A 22352-nucleotide genomic window follows, 5' to 3' on the forward strand; every position below is an offset into this window, starting at 1 on the left:
CAGTTGGTATCCGAACATTGGTCTTAGAGAACCAGAAAATTGCATTAGTGTGTCTTACCGAGTTTGTTAGGATGCATTAGTGAGTCTGGACTTCGACCGTGTTTTTCTTCAAAAACGATTGCTTAACATTTTTTTTGTTGGAAACTATATATTATTAACATGTAAATATTATGTGATATATTAATCTCTTAACGTGTTTGATATTGTGTGATAGATGTCTACCTCTAGTACAAATCCCATTGATTCACCTAATAATAATGAAGAGTCGAATATATTTTGAGAAGATTCACAAATTACCGAAGAGGAACCGGAAGAGGAGGAACCGGAAGAGGGAGAACCGAAAGAAGAGGAACCAGAAGATGAGGAATCGGAAGAGGAGGAACCAGAAGAAGAAGAGGTTCCGGAGGAAGAAATATTGATACCTATAGTAAATCGATTAAATAAAAGAAAACCCTCAACCAACGGACCAAAGTTAATAATGGTCAATGGTGTTTCCGCCGAGGAAGCAAAATATTGGGAAGATTACCAATTTTCCGATAAATCGGATCCCGATGAGGATTCCGATGATGTTATAGAAATTACCCCAACCCAATTTAATGAGGCAAAAGAAAATAATAAGGGAAAAGACATCAAAATAGAGAAATCTGATTCCGACCTCGATGAACTTTATATGTACTGTCAACACCCGTATTTTCAATATCGTGACAATAACCCGGGAACCTCTAAACCACCAGGTTTTTCTAAACCAATGTGGAAAACGACGACTCGTATTAGAGGAGCATCATATATCCCTAGAAGATTAGGAAAAAGAACCAAGTCCGAAGAAGAAGAAACCAGTGCTTCAGATTAGAGGGGTGTGAGCGTGTTGTGTAATAAATGTATTGTAGTGTGCTTGTACTTTTATGTTCTATGTAAAAATTGCTTGTATTGTTTGTTATTATGAATCTAATCCTTGTCTATTTTACAGTATAAAAATAAAATGGACATTAAGGGTAGACAACCGAATAAATGGACATTCGGTTCTATGTAAAAATTGCTTGTATTGTTTGTTATTATGAATCTAATCCTTGTCTATTTTACAGTATAAAAATAAAATGGACATTAAGGGTAGACAACTGAATATTTTAGAAGACCTACCAGAGGATATGATTGAGGAAATCTTGTCTAGAGTCGGTCAGAATTCATCAGCACATTTAGTTATGGCGAAATTAACTTGTCAAACATTTGAAAGACTTTCCAGAAATGCCTTAGTTTATAAAAGGCTTTCCTTTGATAGGTGGGGTATATCACATTGGGGAGACTTTAAGTTACGCCGTGTTTTCTTTAAAGCATTAAATGCGGGGAACCCAAATGCAATTTTACGCTACGAGTTAAGAACCTATTTTGACTCAACATATCCCAACATAGGATTTCGTGAATTAGAAAGAGCTTCTAACATGAAACATAAAGAAGCATGTTATGCTTACGGGTTAGTGATGTTCGCTTCTTACCAAACTGAGAAAAAGAACATCGGATTGCAGCTTTTAAATAAAACTTTCCCACAAGTGACGGATTCAGTAGTTGGGGTGAGAAACAAGGTTTTTAGATTATTACGGGGCTGTTGGACATTACGAAACCCTCGTCCTTTTGACGACATTACAACATGCTGCCTAGCCAATGTTTATTATATCAAATGAGATGTTAACAACATCTCATTTGATATAATAAACTGAACTAGTTTCTTAACTTAGTAATCTCATTTCTTATGTATATCACACATTGTTAATATACTTAGTGAGATACTTACTCATCATAATCTCATGTCAACCATATATATATGTCTATATATACCACAACATGTAGTTTTTACAAATTTGTAACGTTCGTGAATCGCCGATCAACTTGGGTGATCAATTGTCTATATGAAACTTATTTTATTTAATCAAGTCTTAACAAGTTTGATTGCTTAACACGTTGAAAACATTTAGTCATGTAAATATCAATCTCAATTAATATATATAAACATGGAAAAGTTCGGGTCACTACAGTTAAAACTCATAGGAGTGGGACCCGTATAACGATGATTGTGTTAGTGTGTTGTGGCTTATAAGGTAACATTCCTAATGGAATATCCCTTGTAGTAGTGGTTTTATCGAGATGTAGAAGGGTGTAAGACTTGATGTTCCCGAGCATCTCCTTAGTGTTAGATGAAGGGCCTCATTAGGCTATATCGTTTGGCCTTGTGGAAATTGTGGGTAGCGTGTGATCGCTTGAAACTTTTGATAAGATAATAAATCGTAAGGATATCGGGTAGGTATGACTTCGGGTCATTATTATAGAGAGATGGGTGACATCGGGTGTATGGAACCAAAGATCGATTTTCTAAAATTCGATTGATTGTGGTGGGAGTCTGCATGACACTGCGTCAGGTGCCTCTTTATACCTGCTAGTGAAATGTCAAACTCCGGTAGTGGTGTTATCACTTTGTGCTTAGGATTCCCGTGAGATACTCTTGGAAGCAGCGGAGATTAAAATAGTGATCGATGGATGCTAGTAATTCGGTGGTTGCGAAATTCGAAGTTAGAGAGCATTGCGGTAAATACTTCTTATGAAGTGACGGGTGCGCGAAGCTTGTTGCTCTTAAGTGATAGACGGGTAAAGATGACCGGTGAGCCGGTGATGGACTTAATGGTCGGTTAGGCCAAAGGTTTTGATGAAGAGTTGATATTGCGGTCGATATAATTATTGCGCCGGATTGGTCACTCTTCTCCATGAGAGTGAGGAATTGTTAATAAAGGTTCGTTGCGAGGAAGGTCGGGTGATCTCGACTGAGATGCGCGACTGATTAGGCGGAGTGGCATATGCCTAGTCGTAGAGGTGTATGTGAGACTTTGGTGGAGTTCGCTTTGCGAACGGTGAAGGACTGTTATTTGTAATTGTGGTATGAAGGTGCGATGTTGTCGCGTGTACGACATCTCAAGTGAAGGTGCATGTCGGCTCTGAGAGCCTAAAGTGAATTCGTGGTGACTTGGAGTATATGACCAACGATGAGGATGGTCATGTGTTTCGTGGAATGATAATTCCGCAGGATGTTATCATCTTGGCGGTGAGAATGTAGAGCTGAATCCTTAGTGGGGGAGTTTTTACTGCCGCTCGAGGAAGCTTCGGTGGTGTTTGTATAGTGAAATGGCGGGGTGTACCGTGCTAGGCCTCAGCAGGAATTCAGATTTCCTAACGAGGAAGAGTGACAGGTTGGTGATGTTGACTCGAGATCGTGCATTTACGATTGTGAGTTACGATTCCGGAATGATGTGTGTGGAGATTGGGATGTTAGAATCGAGCGTGGTGTAAGATTTCTTACGTAAGGTGCTCGTGTGGTACCAAAGGGTGATATGAGACCAAGTATGCAGTTGGAGACCACGGAAGTGAGAAAAGGAAGCTGTCATTGCGGGTGCTCTCGTAGTGAAAAATCTGGGTTGTCATGAAACCCGGATAGGATTAGTGGATGGGAACGAGTTCGATATCGTGGCGAATGCTGCATTTTCCCTATCGGGAAAAGTGATCTTAGAAATTGCCAGTGGATCATTCCACTTTATGGACGATTGTGAGGCGGAGAGTGTCGGTTCTGACTGTCTCCCGTAGAGACACGCGGATGTTGTTTGTTTGCAAGAGTGTGTACCCTAGTGATGTGACCCGTAGGTTGCATTGAAATGTCGAGGCCATCCTTAACGGACGATCTAGGTAGGAAGGTTCACCTGGCGTTGGTAAATATTCTGTGAGTCGTGTGGCGAATTGTGGAAATTTCGTGATGATAATTCGCCATTGACGGGATTCTAGTATACGATTAGTCTCCATGCTAGTACTAGGAAGCCGTCTTGTGTGGTTGTGTGGTAGGGTTTAAAGGAGGAACCCTGCGTCGAGTGTTGATGTTTTGCTCAGCACGTGGTGTATTATTGTCGTCCCGGATTAATCCAGTAACAGATGGCCGTGTGCGGATCGATTGATTGAGTGATATAGTTACGAATGTAGCTTGTTGCGAGTTGTGGCGAGAACCTGAAGGGATATGTGGTGTTTTCGTATTTTCCTAAATTGAAATTCTGGACGTTGAGTGTGTGAGATATCGCTTGTTGCGGTAGTGAACGCTAGTGATTATTAGCGTGTGGTGAGATCTTAGAATTCACGGAAGATGTTATGGATGTCGGGCTTGGTTGTGTTTCGTAGGATTGAAAGGCAAGACGACGATGGTTGTCGGTGAAATGCTCTACTTTTAAGACGATTGTGAAGTGTATAGTACCAGTTTGGATACTCGGCGTAGGAGCAAACGGTTGCAGTTGTTTTGACTCGAGGGTTGATTACCCGATATTGTTGTTAAATGTTGAGTCAGTGCACGAAGCGAGAATTCGGGTGCGTGATTACTACCTGTGTGACTTCGCGTTGGAAGCGGAAATGTTCGAGGGAGAAGTGCTTAACTTCTAGTGTTGGTGCGGATCACGAGGACGTGATCCAATTTAAGTGGGGGAGAGTTGTAACACCCCATTTTTTAGTTACTCGTTATTTTAAACGTCATTCAAAATACGAGGCATGTAAGCGTATATTAGGATCCCAAATAAAGTTGGAGTTGAGGTTCTAAAACCTTACCATTGGATAGTAAATCTCATTACGTTTCCAACGATATTTGATTCATCAAAAACGGAGCTACGGTTTGAAAGTTACGACCAAAACAAGTTCCAGTTTCTGTCTCAGTTCATTGGGACGCCGTCCAGCCATTTTGGACGCCGTCCAAATGGCCTGATGGGCCAACTGTAATATTTTGAAGTTTTTAAAAGAGGGTATTTGGGTCTTTTCACTTAGGGGTCGTTTGGGCCATCAAAACTAATCCAAATTCATTCTTATCCCCATTTCCACCTCCCCAAACACTCTCATCCATTCCTAGAGAGAGAGGAACCATTTTAGAGAGAGAGAGAGAGAGAGAGAGAGAGCTTGGTTTGGGGAAGAAGAAGGGTGAATCGGGTCGAGTCGCGAGTGTTAATGTTGTTCACCTCGTTCACGGCTACGTTGTGGTAGTTTTGGTAAGTTCTAAATCCGAATTTCGTTGTTAAGATTATTGTTTGAGTTAGAGTTTGTGCTAGTTAGAGTTATAACCCACTTATTGTGAAATTTGGGAGTTTTTGGGTAAGATTCATGTAAGTAAACCCGAATTGGTGACTTAGGATTTTGATTGATGAAATTGTGAGTTTGGATCTTGCATGTGTTGGTTAAACTTAGAACACCTGTGTACTAGTGATTTTGGTGTGTGTTGACTTGATTTTGAGTGTAAACCCTAATTTGGGTCTAATGGGTATTTTGGGTCAAGTAAGCTTGATTCGGTGTCAAATTAAGTTTTGAGTCAAGTTTTGGTAAATCAAGTATGTAAAAACTTGATTTAGGTGTTAGTTGGTGTTTTGGAAAGTTAATCACTAGCCGTTAGTAATTAAAGATGTTTTTGGGACTTATGTCAAAATGGGTTGACTTTGATGGGTAAAAAATTGGTAATGACACTAGTTTGGTTTAGATGGTGCCAAATATAATTTAGATTAAATTGTACTCGTGTGATGGGCCAAAATTACCACCCGTAGTGGTAATTGGTGAAGTCCCTTTTAGGTGTCTAAATGGGCTGTTTGTGGAGGTCGGTATAAACCCTTGGTTGAGGGTGTTGGAGTCAAATTCTCTAGTAGAGAATGTATGTTGATTGTTTGTATATCTATATGCGTATTATAGGTAAAAGGTTTGCTCGGTTGCATTTGGAGGTGATTTACATATATGACTTGTGCGGGCATTTCGAGGTGAGAGGAATAATTATATGCGTATGTATATAATGTATTTATTTGTATGCTATGGGATAAACCAAAGAGCCGGTAGTGCCATAGTATGTGCGTTTGTGCTATGATGTGAACCAAAGGGCCGGTAGCGTCATAGTACGTGTGTTGTAGTGTGAACCAAAGAGCCGGTAGCACTACGGCACGAGTTGTTAGAGTGTGAACCAAAGAGCCGGTAGCACTTTAGCGCGAGTATGACCCGGGTTGTGATGTGAACCAAAGAGCCGGTAGCATCATAACCGATGCGTATGGTGTGAACCAAAGAGCCGGTAGCACCATGACGCGAGTATGGTTAACCATGGTTATGTGTTGTAGTGTAGCATATTATATTGTTCGAGTTATATGCTGTTGTTTGTGCTAGCTTGCGTATTGGAGATGTAGCGTTATACTTTGCGATGGTATGCTAATTATATTGCTATCGTTTATGCGGTAATTGTGTAAGTGATTGCAAGTAAGTAGGTTATATGTGTATGTGTATAATTATTGCATTCACTAAGTTTTATGCTTACCCCTCTCGTTGTTTACCTTTTTACAGGTATTGTGTTATGAAGCTATCTAGTTGCTAGACTAGATGCTTAGGAGCGCTTGGGCTCGATGGGGTAGCTTTTGGATATATGAATGCGGATTGGGGGATCGGTAGTCCCCGGGATTATGCTCTTTGTATCGGGTTGGGTTGTAGAGTCCTAATCCGTCTAAAGATATAAATGGGTCGAAATCGCTATACTATTGTAAGACTGGTCGTTGTGGGCCCGGTGTAGTAAAACTTGTTTTTATTGTGGAAATATCTTAGTTTTACTTAATATGTCATGTTGTGAAAAGGTTTTCGTTTAAAAGTGTCGGGAAGCGGGTTTTCCGCTCATGTAAGTTGGACCCCGGAGACAGCAAACTTTAGTTCATTTGGAAGCCGTTCAGATCTTCTGGACGTCGTCCAGGTCTTCTTTGCTGAACGCCGTCCAGATGTATTGCATCAATTTTTTTTTTTTTAGTGTGTTTTTGAGATAACGAAGTCGGGTCGTTACAGATAGCTACTCCTAACGCCTCTGACATTAGGCAATATGAAGATGACCTGCTGCTCCTCAAAAACCTCGAAAAGACCAAGAAGGAGATGTGGCGGCAAAAGAGTAGGATCCGTTGGGAAATTGATGGGGATGAAAACTCGAAATTCTTCCACGCCATCAACAAAATCAGGGAAAAATCTAAAGGGCTATCCGGTATTAAGATCGACGGTGATTGGATTTCTGATCCGTGCAAGATCAAGGAAGCCGCATTCTCTTGCTTTGCGGAAAAATTCCAACACACTTCAGCTTGCGATTCAGGTTACTTCAGCCCCAACTTTGCTAAACTTGATCACTTGGATAATGAATTTTTGTGCAGAGATTTCGATAGAGACGAAATAAAAAAAGTTGTATGGAGTTGTTCCAACTCGAAAGCTCCAGGGCCAGATGGATTCAATTTCAACTTCTTAAAAAAGTTTTGGGGGATTTTGGAAGAGGATGTCACTAAGTGTGTTCAAGAATTTGGTGCTTACTGCAACTTTTCACATGGCTGCAACAGCTCATTTATCTCCCTCGTTCCCAAGGTGTCTAATCCTACAACTTTTAATGATTTTCGTCCGATTAGTTTGATTGGCTCTATGTACAAGATTTTGGCGAAAATTCTTGCGAATAGATTGAAAAGAGTCTTGCCAAAGGTGATTAGCTCTAATCAATCCGCATACCTAAAAGGAAGACAAATCCTTGATGGAGTGCTCGTTGCAAATGAAGTAGTAAATGAATTCAAAAGAAATAAAAAGAAACTCTTCATTTTCAAAGTAGATTTCACAAAAGCTTTCGATTGTGTGGATTGGCAGTTCCTAGATGGCGTTATGGAGCAAATGAACTTTTCTTCTAAATGGAGATCTTGGATAAAGGGTTGTTTAAAATCAGGAAGAGCGTCCGTGTTAATCAGAGGTAGTCCAACGAAGGAGTTCTTAATTGAAAAGGGTCTCCGCCAAGGTGATCCCTTGTCCCCCTTTTTATTCTTAATTGTAGGTGAAGCTTTAAGTGTGGCGCTAAAGGATGCTAGTAATATTGGAGTTTATAAAGGAGTTAAGGTGGGGTCTAAAGATGTAAACCTAACTCATCTTCAATACACGGATGACGCGCTATTTTTTGGTGAGTGGTCTTTACCGAATATCATAAACTTGATTAATATTGCATCATGTTTTGGAGATGTTTCAGGTTTGAATATAAATTTTTCCAAGAGCAGAATTTTAGGTATAAATGTGATGGACCAAGAGGTTTCGACAATATGCAATGCAGTTAACTGTGCCAATGGTTCTCTTCCATTCACATATTTGGGGTTACCAGTCGGCCAAAAAATGAATAAAATTAACGCTTGGGATTCCATTGTCAATAAATTCCTCGCTAAACTTAATCCTTGGAAGGCTAAAACCCTCTCAATTGGTGGTAGAGTTACGTTGACAAAATCAGTCTTAAGCAGCCTTCCGTTATTCTATATGTCTGTTTTTAAAGCGCCGATTGGAGTAATTAAACATCTTGAAGCTTTGAGAAGGAAATTCGTGTGGAATAATCTTGATGGCATTGGAATATCTTGGGTGAATTGGAATAAATTTCTTGCTTCAAAATCGTGTGGCGGGCTTGGCATTGGAAGCCTTCGTGCAAAAAACATTAGTTTACTCGCTAAGTGGTGGTGGCGTTACAAGAAAGAGTGTAACTCTCTTTGGGCTTCTATAATTAATTCTTTATATGGTGATGACAATGTTTTTGTTTATAGTGTAAGTAATGGTCTATCTTCTGGTATATGGCCAAACATAATCAAGGCGGGTATGAGATCGATAATGCGGGGGTTCCGTTCTCCAGGTCTTTCTGTCGAGACATTGGGAATGGTAAATCCACTTCCTTTTGGTTCGATATCTGGCTTCCTAACTCTTCATCGAACTTAAGGTCCAGGTTCCCAAGGCTGTTTGCTCTTGAGTCTAACAAAAATTGTTTGGTTGCGGATAGAGTTTATAACTCGGATCAAGGTCTGAAAGGCAGTTGGGTCTGGCTAAACTCGATCCGTGGAAGAGCTCAAAACGAGTTGGTTAGTCTTTCTGAGGCTATTGCCTCGGGGCCTGCTCTTTCGAACAAAGAAGACTCTTGGACATGGACTCTCAAATCAAATGGTGTGTTCACGGTGAATCCTTTATCTTCTTTGCTAGATAGACGCTTGCTAAATACACATCCTGACTTGAATATGGCGAGTTGGCTCTCTTGTCTGCCTGCGAAGGTTAACATATTTGTGTGGCAATTGAATCTTAATAAGCTTGCAACAAGGTCAAATCTGGTCCGTCGAGGTTTGGATATTGACAAATCGTGCCCCTTTTGTGAAGGTGTGGAAGAAGATGTGGAGCATTTGTTTATTAATTGCAGGTACACTAAGCCTTTATGGAAATTTCTTTTCTTGGTGGCAGGTCCAAGGTCTGATCCCGTCAAGTGTTAATAACGCTATCAGTAAGGCTTCATACAATATTGGTTCGGATAGTGCTAATAACGCTCTTTGGGCGACAAGCAGAATTCTTCTTTGGCTTATCTGGAGATGGCGAAATAAGATTGTTCACAGTCATTTAGATCAGAGACAGGCGATTCTAAAAGAAGATTTGATGGTGAGCCTCCGAATCTTGTCGCATCTGTGGTTGTCTGCTAGAAGATCTATGATACATGGTGACTTTGATTCTTGGAAATGTAATCCAAAAAATTTGGTGTTGTGATTGGTAGCAGTGGTGTTTATTTTTTTTTTTTTTTTGAGGCTGTTATTGTTTTTGGGTGCAGGGTTTTGCCCAGTTTCTTTGTATTCTTTTTTGCGTGTTTTTTTAATGAATTTAGCCTTCCAAAAAAAACTCAATATAATTTTGAGAAAGAAAAATCAGTCACATCTTTTTATTTATGTTTTGTATGTTACATACGGTTTTCCTTTCATTTCAAATTATCCGGAGAATGACGCATATTTTCCGTACCATCTAAAATATGATATTAGTAAATTTTAAACTTGATACCTTTTAGGTATCACTACTAAAACTACTAGAAGTTAAATACAGAGTATACCTTAATAAATTGAATAATTAACTGCAAGGTAAATATAAAACTTGATGGGTATATATTTGCACTTTTATTTTATTAGTAGGTTAAATATTGTTAGTCAAGTAAAGAGATGGTACTTTTGTTTGTTAGAAAGGTTACGTAAGCAATTTTGTAAAATCAATTGTCAATTGAATAATGAAAAATCGTCATCTCATCTTTTTGGTAGACAAGATAAAATCCCATAAAGTTCCACACCTTCTTACTTCAAGATTTTTACAATCAATCAATTAATTTTTCGCACAAAAAGCTGAGAGCTTGATTAGTTCATTACTACTCCAATTAATAAAGAAATGGGTGGGGGGATTGATATGGAATCATTGGTGGATGCAACAGCAGGTGCAATTGGATCTCTAGTTAGTACTACTATCTTGTATCCTTTAGATACCTGTAAAACCAAGTACCAAGCTGAATTACGTACCCCAACTCTTAGAAAATACAGGTTTTTCTTTTTCTTTTTTATTTAATTATCTAATAATTTATCTATTTATCTATTATCTATCTATTGTGTGATTACTATGACTAGATTAATTGAACTGTGAATTTGGTACTCTATACATTTATGATATCTGTAATAAGGCTTTGATCAAACTATAAGTACATCTGAGTCTGACACAATTGTGATTCCTAGGATCTTGAACAGTAAAAATTAAGAAAGTAAACCGAAGAAGATGTCTTTGGGCACATAACTTAATTTTCCCAATAAAAATAAAAATAATAAAGACTTGTAAAAAAAGCTCAAATTTTTCACTCAAGGGGCTACCTAAGTTACTATTATACCCTTATTCATAATGATGAGGTTCAACTCCCTAGATAAACTTAGGGATATAATTGTAAGTTTTAAAACAAAAAGTGTTTATGGATCAAAAACTGATGTGTGAGTATCTTGGTTAAAGTTTTCTTTACTATTTCCGAAACCTAGAATATCTTATAAGCTTAGTTTTATCATCTTGTGAGCTTAGACACTTTAAATTCTGACTTTAGTGTTTGGAAATGTTTATCCAAAATTTTAGGAGGTTCGTTTTATTACGTAATAAAGTGAAGTTTGAATGCTTATTTGAACAGGAATCTGTCTGATGTTCTGTGGGAAGCTATATCCAAACGACAGGTTCTTTCTTTGTTTCAAGGCCTAGGGACAAAGAACCTGCAGTCGTTTGTTTCATCGTTTATATACTTTTACGGATATAGTTACTTTAGGCGAATGTACATTGAGAGGTCTGGATACAAGTCTATTGGAACCAAAGCTAACTTGCTTATTGCTGCTGCTGCTGGTGCTTGCACTGTTGCAATAACCCAGGTCAGTCTCATTCATATTAGCACGTCTTATTATGTTGTTAGTAGGTGGGAATTTCAACCAATGTACTTTTAACTGTCCTTTCACGGTTATTTTCTAGTCTACCGGGGTAATTTTTTATACTAACGGGTTATTGTTTACTCTACATCAAATGCCAATGGGTAACAAAATATTAGTTAAGAAACGGGTCAAACAGGTCGAAAGTTGCCCAAATGTGTATCTTTAAAAACCTTAGAACCAACTAAATTTTTGTACAAAAGGATTAGATTAAAATCTGAATGATCGCTCCATGTTGTTTTTGTAGTCATCATCAACACTTCCATTATTTATTTATTTATAGATAATATAATAAATAATAAAGTTGGACAGAAAAAAGTTCTAGTAGGTCAACTCAACCCAAATACTAAAATAGACCCAGTTTATCTAAAACTCGTTTTGACCTGATACACGACCCACTCATCTTGTCAACTTCTTGTCAACTATATAACATGAATTATAGCTTGTTGCCTGAGATGATGATCAAATGTGACACTTTTTTCAGCCTTTGGATACAGCTGCATCACGAATGCAAACAAGTGACTTTGGAAAGTCAAAAGGACTATGGAAGACCCTCTCAGAGGAAACCTGGGGAGAGGCATTTGATGGACTCGGGATATCAATTTTGCTTACAATTAATCCAGCAATTCAGGTAATATATTACTCTCTTGCAAAAAGTTATTTTACAGTACTAAATTTTTATTCGAATATGGTTATTGAAAGTTACAGAAATAGTCAAAGATCCACTTCCCTCTACAAAATCTAGAAACTTACACTTTGTGAATGATGATTTTGAAGAGAACAGAATTTACTTGATTCATAATGATAATTTTAATGAAATTGAAATACGATAATTTGCAGTACACGGCATTTGATCAACTGAAACAACGACTATTAGAGGGAAAGGTAGGCAACCCGCAGTCGCTTTCTGCTTTCACCGCCTTTCTTTTAGGGGCCGTCTCAAAGTGTGCTGCTACCTGCTTGACGTACCCTGCTATCAGGTAAATTCTTTTTTTTTTGTGTGACATTTCATATAGCTACTCCTGTGTTCGAAAGATTTACAGTTGGACTTTTGAGGTCTAACTGCACATCTTATTCAAAGTTGGTGTCAACTATTTGACTTTTGTGGTCAAACTGTATTTCTTAACTCTAAAGCTAGCATCAACTACTTACCAACTTCACTCAATATTCCACTTTCTATAGCTACTCCCTTTATTCGAAAGATTTATAGTTTGACTTTTGAGGTCAAACTGCACATCTTATTCAGAATTGATGTCAATTATTTGACTTTTGAGATCAAACTGTATTTCATAATTCTAATGCTAGCATCAACCACTTACCAACTTTACTCAGTATTCCACTTTCTATAGAATCTGTATTTTTTAGGGAGGCAAGTTAGTCTGAAGTTGAGTATTATTTATCTATTTGATTGCGAAAGTCAATTTGTAACTGTATAGAAGTTAGACTGAAAATATATTATGGACAGATGCAAAGTAATGATTCAGGCTGCAGAGTCAAGTGAAGATAGCGACGATGAATCAGAAGTAAAAGCAAGAAAAACGGTATCTGGGGCACTTTATGCTATATGGAATAAAGAAGGGTTGTTAGGATTTTTCAAAGGTTTGAGAGCTCAAATCCTGAAAACCGTGCTAAGTTCAGCGTTGCTTTTGATGATTAAAGAAAAGATCACAAAGAGCACATGGGTCCTGTTTCTGGGAATAAGGAGATTCTTGTTTTTGAGCAGAAGCAGGTCAAACAGCTCTTAAACAAAGATGGATTCTATATGTGCTAAAACTAGTATAAGAACCAAATGCGGTGTGGTAAAAGATTATATTTATTATTGCATTAAGCCATTAAGTTTGTTTTATATGTTACTTTGCTTGAGTTAATACATGATTATGCGAGAATTTTAGTATTAATTATTTGTCGATAGTACGTTTAGTTAGTAACAACACAAATTAAGAAGATTTTTACTACTTTTGGGGGGTCTCAATGTTCTCATGGTGTTCAATAACCATGGTAGTGCAAAAGCGGTTGTTGAACAACAGGATCACCCTCTAAAAAAGTGGATTCACAAAGTTTCCTTATGGGATGCATCGTTATGGTCGGAAGGTCGTATGGCCTGGATAAAGATGAGTGGTGTTCCAATTCAGTGCTGGACACGAGACCTTCATGGCTATTGCAGAAAATTGGGGTGTGGTCTATGAATTCGAGAACTGCTCACTAGCTGGTAACCAGAAGCTCCTATATGGGAGAGTTTTTGTTAAACTCACTAATCCTTCTGTGGTGAACACTGCTGCGAAGCTTATTCATAAAGAGAGATCTTATTTTATTACCATTATTGAAGAAGGAAGTGTCCGAGATTTGCAGAGGAATTTGATTTGGAGGATGACACATCCTCTCTCTCTTCAGAGTTCAGCTCGGATTATATCAACTCTGATGATTACCCTAGCAGTGTTGAAGTCATGGATCTCCAGGATGATGATGACACTGTTGTGGGTAAGAATCCGGGCGGCAATTTCTCTCCGGTAAAAAATTCCGGCTCATTCCATAACGTCGACATTGTTGGGAATGTCAAAAATCGCCGGAATTCCAACGGTCAGGTGGTGGATGATCTTGAGTCAGGATGTTTTGGGTTCCAAAATCTTTTCGCAGGAAACGATGAGGAGGTGGCAGAAACTAGGAGCCCCATTTACCCTAACCCTTGTCCCAAGATAAACGTGTCTGACACCTCAAAGAATGTGGCGGCTAATGATGATGATATGGTGCACGTGGATTCACCTGCTGAGAATATGTCGGGTAGCGTTAATAGCCCGTTTGTGGGAGCAAGTGGGCCTCAAAATTTGGGTAGCCCAACTGAGAAAGGAAACGGATCACATTCTTACGGTAGCCCAAATCAATACAATAATGTTGATGAGGGTGGGCCTTGCTGTCCCTGTGTTGGGCCAGAAACTATTCCTGAAGAAAATCTGCCCAAGTCGGATAATGGGCCCTCGCTGGGTGTTAAACATTCGGATACTCCTGGGCCTAATGATCCAACTGATTTCCCCAAAGCAAGTAACAATATTCGGGGTCGTTCTAAAGTATCTGATGGTAGCTCCAATACTAAAGAGGTATCCTTCTGCTCAAACTGCTATTGGCAATCAATCATGCGATGGAGTGCATCTTCGAGGATCAGAAGGGCTAAATCAGTTTCTAGGAAAGGTGTTCGGGTTAATATGACAATCGTGTGTGCTGCAAGGGCTGTGGCAAAAGGTCTAGACCTAAACGACATAGCTCTAGGGCTCATTCTTGCTCTGGTAATGATGGCTAATGGTGTATCCTAGGAGATACACGCATAAAAACATTATTTTATACAGAAAAATCGAACAAAGAGCACAGAAAATAACAAAATCTAGCGGTGTTCAGTATTTGCCGTCCAGCGTTAAGCAGGCCGCCCAGCGTCAAGTGTAAGCCCTGCAGGCAGCTTCTATGCATAAGCCCTTTAACTCAGCGCGTGAACGGCAAGCAGCTACGTCAGCGCACGCCACCGAAATTCCGGATACTTTACGTAACAGAACCATTCAGTGATTGACACGTGTATCCCGTGAATTTCGGAGATTCTACGCCTATAAATAGACCCCCTGGGTCACCACATTTGACATCATTCTGATCTGAACTTCAGTCAGAGAGAAGTACACTTTCTCTCTCACACAGTTCTTTCTCACTCTAAAACAACATTAGCCGCTTAGCAGCAGTGCGCTAGACGGATCATTATAGATTGATCCACAGATTGATTGAGGCCACCCCACAGATCGTACATTTGTGTTCCGGATCTGCAGAGATTATTTCTCGAGGGCAAACTACAATCAACAGTATACGCCACACGCTGAGCAGCTAGTTTTCTGTACTAGTACCTTACAGCCGCTATACGGAAAATCGTACTAACAGATGGCGCCACCCGTCTCAAAGACCACCAAAACCACCAAGAGCACGAAGGCAACTGAAACAACCTCATCGAAAATAACACTTGAACAAATCGATGAAAATCTCATTGAAAACGTACCAGTTGATCAGTTAACTCTTGAAGAGACTTCTGTTGAAGAAGAAGATCATTTGAACACTGACACAGCAGATGGTCAAGTTCATGAAACCATACCACGATTGAGAAAACCATTGATGGGAGGTTCCAGCACAGGAATATGGAAGGCCAGGCGAGGAACACATAATGTCTCTTTCAAGAAGACTTCTGATATGAACGCTAGGCATAACAGCAAAGGAAAGTCAATTTCCAAATCACAATTGTCCAAGCTATTTAATCAGTTGAATGCCTTAGTTGATGATACAGATAATCAACACAATGATGAAGGTTTTTTGGACGATGATTGGAATTTTGAAGACGAAGGTGAACAATTCTTTATGACTGAAGAAATGGCAAGCAAGTTACTGGATGGAATTTTAACTAAAACGGCGCCATCACGATTCAAACAAAAGTTAGCACAACCAACCATCCGTGCAACAGCTGTGGATAATTTGTTTGCTTTGATTACTGGTGATGAAGCTATCAAACCACCAGCAATGGCAGAATCAACACAGTGTTTTATTCCTCGAATTGCAGATTATCCGTTACCAAGAAATTTGAGAATTCCATCAATCGGTGTTTATGATGGTACAACAGATCCGGAGGATTTTTTGACTATGTTTGAAGGTGTTATGAGGTTACAGCATTCGGAAGATGAAACTGCGTGTCATATGTTTCCAATGGTACTGCAGAAAATGGCACGCGAGTGGTTTGCTAGTTTGTCACCAAGGAGTATTACCAGTTTTCTTGATTTGAGGGCAAAGTTCGTGATGCAGTATCAGAGTTTGAGAAGCTGCACGTTGTCACATCTTGATGCACATGAGATAACAATGTGTCAGAATGAATCATTGAGTGATTTCATGAAGCGTTATACCATTGATTGTCAGAAAATACCAGACATACCAGAGTCTCAGCTTGTCTCAGGATTTATATTTTGTCTTGATCAGCGACGATTTGGACGAGTGATTCATGCTTTACGTTATGATATTCCAAAAACATTGCATCAAGCGTTGGGTATTGCTCAGAAGCATTTACGAGCAGGTGAGATGGGATATCCAAGAGTGGATAATTATCAGAGAAATTTCAGGCAGCAAGGCGGAGAGCGGAACAGGAATGACAATTATCAGAGGCAACGGGGCTATGACAATAATTACCAGCAACAGCAGAGCGGTTGGAGAGGAAATAATCATCCAAATGACAATTATCACCATCGAAAGCCATTAGACAGGCATCCACTTATTATGGCATTAACCAAAACTCCAAAAGAAATCTTGTTCACCGAGCCAATTAAGGAATCATTTCATCCTCCACCACCGATGGAAGAGCGTCAGGGACTACAGAGTGATAAGTGGTGTGACTTCCGTGAGGCATATGGACATGAAACAGATAATTTCAAGTCATTAATGAGAGAGATCATTGCAAAGATCAAGGCTGGCGATCTGAATCATCTTTTTCCAGGAAAAAAGTATCGACGAAATGATCCAAACAAACGTTTTGCTTGGCAGGGAAAAGTGCGTCACGGTGGACGACGTGATTGGCACAGAAGAGAAGAACGGAATGGTGAAAGGGATCCAACTCCAGAAATGCACATCAAGGTCATATGGAATGAGGAGCAGGAAAATGAAGCAGACGGAGAACGCAGCACGGAGAGCTGGATGTATGCTCCAATCATATTTCATACCATTCCAAATTGGCGCCTGTCAGAAGAGCCTGTGGTCATTTCAGCTGTAATAGCAAACAGAAACATCACTCGCATTTATACTGACACAGGTAGTGAAGCAGATATTTTGTATTTACATTGTTTTAAGGAATATCCGTTCAGCGTGAAGGATCGGCTACGCTACACAAACTTAAAGATTGCTGGTATCACGGGTGAATCAATAAGAGCAGTTGGTAAAGTGAAACTGGATGTCACACTGGGAACACACCCTTTAGTCCGCACAGAAATTGTAGACTTTACAGTTCTTGATGGCAGATCATGGTTCAGTGCATTGTTCGGTAGACGGACCCTTCGCAAATTCGGAGCAATTACTTCTACTCCGCATGCAGAATTGCGGTTCCCAACACCAAACGGTGTAACAGTGATACACTCTGAATATGTTGGACCACCAAGGGAGAGATCAGTTGTTCATGAAGCTCCAGGGAATTTTGTTAGGGGGAATCATCAAGGCAGTTGTTCAGTAGAAATGATGTGAACGGGTACTTCAAACCACCTAAAATGTGGCAACATTGAAAGCATGACGCAATACGGTACACGGACGACCGTATAACATCATGAATCTCGCAGAACAGTTTTTATCACATTTTTAATTTTCATCAGTTCAGGCAACAACACAATACACGTTTTGTAATTTTCTAATTGGGACTTGATCACCCCATGCGAAGATATTACACAAAAATGTTGTATGTGTGACAGTATTATCAATAAAATTTTAAATTTTTCTTACGCACAGCATTACGCGTTCGAATGTAAAGCATGGCATTCATTCCTACCCACATAAGGCAAGGCATTTTTATGCCCCCGATGGTAGAAGCTCTTGTGTCAACATTATAGACACAAGGGATCGGCTAGCGTAAAGTATTTACTTCGCTAGAGGGCACCGAGGCAAAACTAAAGATCTCATAATGTCATGACATACAGAATGGTTTATCACAACGGCATAAATCCATTTATAACTTGTAAACAGAAAACATTAAATACAAGTATATTTTATAAAGCCGCACAAAACCTAAGCGCAACACGCTAGACGGAACATTGCTAGTTCCATAAACAGAATTATCTCTAACACATTTATCAATTTTTATAACATATAGACAGAATACCATCATTATGATTCATTCACATCCTATTCCAGAAGTTATCAAAAGACTTCTCGATATTTCTTCATAACATAATTCAGCTAATGCAGAGCGGAGAATGGATAAATTGTTTACGCAGTAATCATAAAAATTATACATGTTTTGATCAGCTACAGGCCAGATATACAATTTTTAAACTGAATAACACAATGACATTTATGTAGCAGTATACTTTAGATTCATAAAGGAGAATACTGTGATGGGGTATTACGAACAACGGACGACGGATTACAGCTCAATGCATAATCAAAAATCAGTTTAAGACAAACATCATTTCATATGACATGCTATATGAAATTCAAATGCACATAGCAGCAAAATAATAATAAGAATAGCAAAATATGTTAACATTAAGCATAATGGCAGTATACACAAACAAATTATTAAGTTATATTGTTATTACAGAGAAAATATTTCCTTAAATAGGCACATCTAAAATGTCCTTAACTGACACATCTTCCCTAGCACACACCTCCTCTACAGAGTTAATCTTCAACGAAGTAACTTCATCCATGGCCACTTTCAGTCTGGCATCAGCACATGGTTTGATAAATTTTGCAATAGCAGCTGGTAGGGGGTCAGGCTTCACGAGAAGAGCATCCAAAATTTCCAAAGTAGCATCTGAAAGATCACTTTCTGTGGATGCCTCAAGATATCTATGAAAAGTTTGCCCAACAAGGGGAGAACTCAACACCCTCTGCATTAGTGCAGGAATCTCATTCTTCAATTCCACAAATTTTTTCTCTGAAGCAGCAGCAATAATAGCTTTTTCATCAGCATGACCTTTTTCTCGTTCAACCATTCTTTTCAATTCTTCTACTTCTTTCAACAGTTTTTCTTTCTCTTCTATAACCTTATCTTTCTCAGTCCTCTCTGCAACACATTTTTTCTCAATTAGCTGCAATGCCTCCTCCTTCTTTTTTGCCATGACAACTGCCGTTTTCCACTTAAGATCAGCATCTTTTAAGTCAATCTCCATCCTTTTCAGCTTGCTGGCAGTATGGATAGCATTATCCACAAAAGTTGCTTGGGCCTCTTGCATTTTCAGGCCATGAAGAACATGGTGATTCAGAAGCAGTAGTGATGCAGCTGTTGATTGGCAACTTTGTTTAAGGGTCATTGCAGATAGAGAAGAATTGTATTTCCCTGCAACATAACCATACGATCAATAAATTACAGTAAAAATGAACAATACAGATAGATTTCCACGAATTAGCTGATAATATGCACCTTCAGAAAATTGGCAAAGCTGTCAGATTTATTGACAGGATTTTCTAAAAACCCTCTTAAGCCGGCCAGGGGAACAACGGAAGGTGGCTGCGATGCGAAAGAAGACTATGTTGTGTCAACCCTTGATGAAGTTAATGGATTAGTATAAGGAGGAGTTTTAACAGTATTATCTTCATCTGCTTCTTCATTCTCTTCTTCATCATTCTCAGCATCAACAACTTTATCACTCTTATCACCACTAACAGTGGCCTTGTCACCATCTATTGATAAATTCGGTTCTGCATCATAGATAATCAATCTTACAGATACACATTAACAAACATTGTATAGTACAGAAGAAAATGATGAAGACATACTTCGTTTCTTTGTTTGTTGAGAAGCTTTGCTAGATGCACGATTCCACAAACGCTTTGTGCGTTTTTCAGTTTTCTTAGTGATCGGCGATTTTGGATCAGACTCAATAATTTCCACATCCGATGAGGAAGGTTGCACAGTATCATCATTATCGCCTTCCGTAGGCCGTTCAGGGCTATTCAATTGTTCTTCAAATGCAGTATCTCTAGCCTTGTCAGCCTCAAGTTCAGCAGCAGTTTTTGGCCGTTCAGAAATAGTAAGAGCATCCAGATTAGCTTTCTTGAATATTTTAAAAACTTGCATTTCGTTTTCTGCAAAGCATAATAAACGCATTGAATGCAAGGAACATACGAATACATTTTACAGTAACATAATGTAAGTAAAACACATATAAGTTGCCTACCACAGCCTTTCCAATGCAACACTGGCACAAATCCATCACGCCAATTATCACTCATTCCACAACGTGCTAAGATGGCTTCATTATCAGCATATGAACGCTGTGGTAGTTCCAGTTATTTTCATTTTTCAACAGTAATTCTTTCATCATCAGATAAAACAATTGACTTACTTACCCCTATTTTGGTTTTCCTCCATTTTCGAATGTTTGTCCAATTATCCTGAATAACTCTTTCATTAACAAAGAAAAAGGGTTCTTTCCATCCTTTCAGAGAAGTTTCTTTTGTTCCAGTAAAGGCTTTATTAGCTTTACAATCAAAAGTATACCAGCATTTACCAACCAATCGAGTCCTAAACAACTTGTGAAAAATATTTATACTTGGAGTCTTGCTAACAGCATTGCAGTATAGTTCAAAAAGCACAATTTTTTGTAAACCTAGTGGGTGAATCTGACTAAGGCCAATTCCATAGTGAGATAACAGTGTCTGCAGGAAAGTTGTGGGGGGAATACGAAGATTTCCAATTGTAAGCTGAAGCTTATACAATCATCTTCTTAGGGGGATTATTTGCCCTCGTATCAGGGGAGGGAACCATGGGGTTCAATAATCTAAGGTTTCTATGATCTATACATAGCTTGTCGATTTCAGCTTCAGTGATACTGGACGGAATAGTGCTCGCATCTCGATTATCTCTTTGAGATGAAGTGCTGCAGGATTCGGCCATGGTAGTGTGAAAACTAAAACAGGGAAAAGAGGTAGACAAGTGACGAATAATTACACTAACCTTGAAATTCACAGCTTTGCTAAAACAAATATTTGCAGTTGTCTTCAGCACAGATGATCGGTTTTCGAAAGAGTAAAAAGAAAAAAAGGGAACGGTTTATGTATAAGTAGATTAATGAATGAAAGAGGGGACGAGATTACGACGCGTGTATGGATCAGATTAATCGAACAGAACAATTTGAATTTTGAAAATATATCAAAAAGATTTTGGGGGCAAATTCATAATTAGATATGTGACGTCAGAGCAGAAAACAGACGGCTGCAGCAGTTTTGTGTCTTCGAGGAAAAAAGGCATTTTTTATTTTTTAGTTTAATGACTTTATTTTTTACAAAAATAAAGACATTAAACTGGGGGGACTTAATGGTGTATCCTAGGAGATACACGCATAAAAACATTATTTTATACAGAAAAATCGAACAAAGAGCACAGAAAATAACAAAATCTAGCGGTGTTCAGTATTTGCCGTCCAGCGTTAAGCAGGCCGCCCAGCGTCAAGTGTAAGCCCTGCAGGCAGCTTCTATGCATAAGCCCTTTAACTCAGCGCTTGAATGGCACGCAGCCACGTCAGCGCACGCCACCGACATTTCGGATACTTTACTTTACAGAACCATTCAGTGATTGACACGTGTATCCCGTGAATTTCGGACATTCTACGCCTATAAATAGACCCCCTGGGTCACCACATTTGACATCATTCTGATCTGAACTTCAGTCAGAGAGAAGTACACTTTCTCTCTCACACAGTTCTTTCTCACTCTAAAACAACATTAGCCACTTAGCAGCAGTGCGCTAGACGGATCATTACAAATTGATCCACAGATTGATTGAGGCCACCCACAGATCGTACATATGTGTTCCGGGTCTGCAGAGATTATTTCTCGAGGGCAAACAACAATCAACAGTATACGCCACACGCTGAGCAGCTAGTTTTCTGTACTAGTACCTTACAGCTGCTATACGGAAAATCGTACTAACAATGGCGCAAATTCTATGGCACACTCGATTAATAGTGACGAACTCAGGGAATTTGGTGAACACCTTGGGTTGAGGTGGCCTAAGCCAACCCCTCAGTATGGAAATTCCTTTCTGGCTTTGGTTTTTCTTTATTTCATATGAAGATTATTTCAATCAATATTCGTGGGTTCGGGGTGGATGGTAAATTCGATTGGGTCAAAAACAATTGTTTTAGTGAACGTCCTGACATTATGGCTATTCAAGAAACAAAATGCAAGCAACTTGGGGATCGATGGGTTTATTCCTTGTGGGTTGTGGGGTAACAGTGATTTTGGATTTGTACAAAAAGATGTTATCGACAACTCGGGTGGGTTACTCCTAATTTGGGATTCTAACAATTTCAAGGTAAATCACGCGGTGGGGAATGATTT

The 22352-nt window shown here is 39.1% G+C and overlaps 1 protein-coding gene across 1 annotated transcript; it reads left to right on the top strand.

Moving 5' to 3' along the window:
* Positions 1-10097: 10097 nt before the first annotated feature.
* On the top strand, positions 10098-13242 carry LOC139903977 (peroxisomal adenine nucleotide carrier 1-like). The gene is made up of 5 exons (XM_071885904.1): positions 10098-10394; positions 11018-11249; positions 11788-11934; positions 12144-12283; positions 12769-13242. The coding sequence occupies exons 1-5, from the start codon at positions 10246-10248 to the stop codon at positions 13046-13048; spliced, it is 948 nt and encodes a 315-aa protein (XP_071742005.1). The 5' UTR covers positions 10098-10245; the 3' UTR covers positions 13049-13242.
* The last annotated feature ends 9110 nt before the right edge of the window (positions 13243-22352 follow it).

The sequence above is a fragment of the Rutidosis leptorrhynchoides genome, chromosome 4 (genome assembly GCF_046630445.1).
Source record: "Rutidosis leptorrhynchoides isolate AG116_Rl617_1_P2 chromosome 4, CSIRO_AGI_Rlap_v1, whole genome shotgun sequence".
Classification (NCBI taxonomy): domain Eukaryota; kingdom Viridiplantae; phylum Streptophyta; class Magnoliopsida; order Asterales; family Asteraceae; genus Rutidosis; species Rutidosis leptorrhynchoides.

Bases quoted from the DNA above. Each gene is read 5' to 3' on its own strand.
- LOC139903977 (XM_071885904.1), top strand. From the start codon at position 10,246: ATGGGTGGGGGGATTGATATGGAATCATTGGTGGATGCAACAGCAGGT. The intron at 11,250-11,787 runs GTCAGTCTCATT...CACTTTTTTCAG, and splicing joins GCACTGTTGCAATAACCCAG to CCTTTGGATACAGCTGCATC. The intron at 11,935-12,143 runs GTAATATATTAC...GATAATTTGCAG, and splicing joins CAATTAATCCAGCAATTCAG to TACACGGCATTTGATCAACT.